This window comes from Marmota monax, unplaced genomic scaffold (genome assembly GCF_021218885.2).
Source record: "Marmota monax isolate L192 unplaced genomic scaffold, Marmota_monax_Labrador192_F-V1.1 WCK01_AAM20220418_F8-fsc00008, whole genome shotgun sequence".
Lineage (NCBI taxonomy): Eukaryota > Metazoa > Chordata > Mammalia > Rodentia > Sciuridae > Marmota > Marmota monax.
The window spans coordinates 30,342,891-30,347,089 of NW_026694432.1; the positions used below are offsets into that span (position 1 = coordinate 30,342,891).

The following is a 4,199-nucleotide window of genomic DNA, read 5'->3' on the forward strand; positions in this document are numbered from 1 at the left end:
GGAATTGCAGGAAATCTTGCATTTATAATTTTATCTATAACACCTAACTCTTGGGTATATGTCCAACCTCCCTTTAGGTTTCTTGACTGATGGGTTGTTAAATTGTGCAAGGATTTAAGTTGTATTCTATGAAGTTCTCTACAGTAGTAGGGCACCCTTGGGTTCAATCCCCAACACACACACACACACACACACACACACAAAGACTCAGACTATTATTCCCTGAACCTCAGTCCTTGTGGATAAAGCTGTGGTCTGTGGTCCACTATGACCTGAATAACTCAGATGGAAATCTCCTACTATCCTCAGATGAACTCCTTTGGAGAGCAGGTTAGTGTTCTCAGTTCCGTGGGCAACCACAGGCGCATTACCCCATCGAACAGCCACATGCATCGGAACGAATGGCACCCAGAGAGAAGTAAAGAATGGAGGGTATACTCAGAATGGCCGTGCACTATTGTGATGCCATGAGGTCCTAGGCTCCAGTGTCACTGATCAGCACTGATCAGCCACTGGGTTAGCTTCCTGACCTTTAAGCACACATGTCCCCATTGGTTCCAAGTCTCCTGATGGGACCCAAGCCTCTGTGACCCAGGCCTCCTGCATCAGCTTTTCTGTTCCCACTCATGTTAAGTAGTGCCCTGGCATCCTGTTTCTAGTTCCCCTTGGAGAGACACTCGTGTCTTACCTTTATTTTCAAGTGCACAGGAGAACATTTCTCATATATGCATCCCACTAGGCAGGCAGCCAACAGCGACACGGACTGGAGGGCAGGTTATAGATAAACCAGTTGCCACATCTATGGCAGGGTTTAGTATAGAAAAGGATGCTCTTTGGCTCTCTCACATCCCTCAGTTTCTCCACCAGCTCATCGATGAGTTGGAAAAGTCTCCCTGGGTGGATGGCACCCTGAGCATCATAGCTCTCCAGAGGGGCAGGGTACTTCTCTAGGCTCAACCGGGTCAGCCTGGAAGTGTGAAGCAGCAGGTTGCTCAGGAATGACATGGAGATGTCATTCCCATTGAAGCTCAATACCCTGAGCTGGGAGCAGCAGCTCAGGACAGGGAGGATGGCCTGGAGCTGGGAGTTGGTGATCCCACAGTCCTGCAAGTTTAGGGTCTCAAGGGTGGCTGCAGCATTCTCTAGCAGAATGACGAGGGGCTCAGGACTGAAACTCGTCAATTTGCTGCCCCACAGCGTCAGGTGTATTAGCTGGTCGAGGTTTGGAGACCCCGACAGATCATTCCAGTCTGGATCTGAGAGCAGGCAGTTGGTTATTGAGAGGGTCTCCAGGGGGGTCTTCAGGAGCCTAAGCAAAGTTCAAGCAGTTAGTTCTGAGGAGTGATGTCAAGGTGGGAGAAGACAAATTGGCCTAACCCAAGGTCATCTTGACCTTCTGATGAAGGTCTCCACCCAGGACTCTGCCTGTTGCAGAATCTGCTTATTAGTATCACCCTGTTTCATGCTGAGCCTTTCACCCTCACTTGAGTGACCGGGTGGGTCCATCATCTATAAAGCGCCCCTCCTGGCTGCCAAGCAGAAAGCCACAGCTGTAGCAGAGGGGGTCAGGGTGAGACATGCACAAATAACAAACCCAGGCAAGATGGAGCCGCGCAACCTGGGGTTGCCCTCCTGCAGGGCTCACACCCTGTACCCTCCACCCCTGCTCCTCACCCTCCAGTCCAGAATCACCACCCAGAGCTCAGAGCAGCCTTCCCCAGGGGGGCATTGGAGGCGACTCCTCTGCTCCCCGCTGGAGAGCACAGAGCTTCTCTGTTGAAAGGTGCGGGTGTGGGGGCTTCCCTCCTCCAGCACCCTCCCCTCTACCCTGCTTCTCCCCAACATTGCTGGACAGGCCTCCCAGGGAAGGAAACTCACACCTACTCACTAGCTCCTCTCCCCCCACCGGGCTCCCCAGCAGAGTTCTGCTCCCCAGACCACGGACCCCTGTTTAGGACTCTGCTTCTGTGTGGGGTTTATGTGAGACCTGGCTTCAGGACAGAGTGAAACAAACACTTCATTGACTTTCTAACATCTCCATCAATGTTAAGTCACCATGGCTGGCACACAGCAGGTGCCCGCTGAAGTTTCATGTGACAAAGCTTTTGCTCTGATGTCCTAGGACAGTTCCCTCTTCTTCCTCACCTGAGCACCTGGCACAGACGGCCTTCTAGGAAGAAGACACCATCCAGGTACAGCCTCCGGAGGCTGTCCATCTTGGCAAACTGTGAGGTAATGTCATCCATCAACTGATCTCTCTCCTCCTGGGAAGCATAGGCAGACACATAGACGTGGGAGAAGAAGAGCTTCCTCAGGTTGCTCATCTGGCCCCAATAGGTGGCAAAAGTAGCCAAGGTGGACAGTCTCCAGAAACACTGCACATCCAACTGCTGGATAAAGTCCAGATCCAATCTCTCCAAGATCTTCTCGATGGTACAGACGGGCAAAGAGCACATCTGTAGCTTCTTGCAGCACAGCTGTATCAGACCCTTCCTCTCATCCACCCTGTGAAAGAGGAAGGAGAGGAATGCATTCAGGGGTCTTTGCTGTAAGCACAGGTTTACTAACACCTTCAAGGGCAGAGTGGGCCCTGTGTCTGGAGAGGCCTTCACTGTTTGCCTCTCCTTCATGACTCCTGGTGAGCAGGCATCGACCACGGCTCCAGACCACGTCCTCCAGAAGTTCCCATGAACCTTCCGCAAATCCAGCACCTGCAGTTTCCACCTCCTGCGGGGACCACAGCAGAGTCTCAGCCCTGAGGCCCCTTCCTTCACCTCTCAGCTGCTGCCCCCTGCTCCACCTCTTCCTTCTGTCTCACTTTTCTCCATCCACTTCCCTCCAATCCAGCCTGGTGCCCCCACCTGTACCAGCGGAGGGGCAGGCACAACCTCCTTCAGGGGTCAGCACAGCTGCCACAAGCACCTCCACATCTGGAAGCCCCTCCCAGGTGGGGCTCAGCATGGCCAAGGCCTCTCCACCCCTCCTTGCTGGCAGCACAGGAAGCCTGTTGGGCACACTTCAGCACCCACTCTCCCTGCCCACAGCCATCACTTCCCTGGACACCAGGGCGCTCCCTTCCAGGGTCCCCCTCACCTGGGGCGATCCTGCTGGGCAGCCAGCATGTCCAGCCCATCCAGTGCCACTCGGATCATCCCCAGCTGTAGCGTATTCATCAGGGCCCCCAGGGGCAGGCGGGTGAAGGGCCAGGCCTGCACCATTTTCTTCAGGACCTCAGTGTGTCTCCGGTTGAAGGCCTCCATGAAGAGTGGTGGGAAGAGCTGTATGGGCAGGTCCTCCAGAGCTAGGATGGCCCTGGACTTGTCCTTCAGGAGGCTGCGCCCTGCCAGCTCCTGGAGTGTGGGTGGGGTCTGCTGCTCATCCTCTGGAGTCTGCATGGAAGGATCCTGGGGGATGCCCCACCGAAACACATCATTCACAGCCAAGCTCCATAGCTCTACCTTATACCCACCCCAGGAAACCCCTCAGCCAAGTGGCTGCTTTGGCAATCGATTGATCCAATTTCACTCTTTGTGTGGCAAACCAGGCCTGGTGGTTCAGGCCTATAACCCCATGGTTTGGGAGACTGAGGCAGGAGGATCACAAATTCCAGGGCAGCCTAGAACTTAGTGAGACCACATATCAAAATGAAAAATAAAATAGGGTTCGGGATGTAGCTCAATACTATATTGCTCCTGAGTTCAATCCCTAGCTTCAGTGAATTAATAACTAAAGTGGGTGTCATTGATTTTCATTTTTAAAATGAGCAATTTTTAAATCAATTTACTTACTTATACTTTTCTTTTTTTGGTGATACTAGGGATTAAAGCAAGGGGTAGCTTACCACTGAGCTACACCTTTTCCCCTTTTGGTTTGTATTTATTAACTTTATGGCACAGGATTAAACTCAGGGTGCTTTGCCTCTGAGCTACATCCCCAGCCCTGTTTGTTTTTGATACCAAAGATTGAACTCTGGGTACTTAACCACTGAACCACATCCTCAGCTCTTTTTATTTTTTATATTGAGGCTGCTTAGGGCCTTGCTAATTTGCTGTGGCTCAGCTTCCCAAGCCACTGGGATGACAGACACCTGTCACCACACCCGGCTCCCAACCCTGTTTTATTTTGAACAGGATCTCACAAAGTTGTCCAGATAAGTCTCAAACTCCTGATCTTCCTGCCTCAGCCTCTTGAATAGCTGG

At 52.4% G+C, this 4,199-nt stretch overlaps 1 protein-coding gene across 1 annotated transcript; it reads right to left on the reverse strand.

The window, feature by feature from the left end:
* Window positions 1-735: 735 nt before the first annotated feature.
* On the reverse strand, window positions 736-3,395 carry LOC124109855 (PRAME family member 12-like). The gene is made up of 5 exons (XM_046468709.1): window positions 3,094-3,395; window positions 2,569-2,727; window positions 2,146-2,505; window positions 1,485-1,550; window positions 736-1,309 (listed from the first exon to the last, which is right to left on the reverse strand). The coding sequence occupies exons 1-5, from the start codon at window positions 3,393-3,395 to the stop codon at window positions 736-738; spliced, it is 1,461 nt and encodes a 486-aa protein (XP_046324665.1).
* Window positions 3,396-4,199: the final 804 nt, after the last annotated feature.

Bases quoted from the DNA above. Each gene is read 5' to 3' on its own strand.
- LOC124109855 (XM_046468709.1), bottom strand. From the start codon at position 3,395: ATGCAGACTCCAGAGGATGAGCAGCAGACCCCACCCACACTCCAGGAG. The intron at 2,728-3,093 runs GTGAGGGGGACC...TGGTCCCCGCAG, and splicing joins GCCCAGCAGGATCGCCCCAG to GAGGTGGAAACTGCAGGTGC. The intron at 2,506-2,568 runs GTTAGTAAACCT...CCTCTTTCACAG, and splicing joins CCCACTCTGCCCTTGAAGGT to GGTGGATGAGAGGAAGGGTC.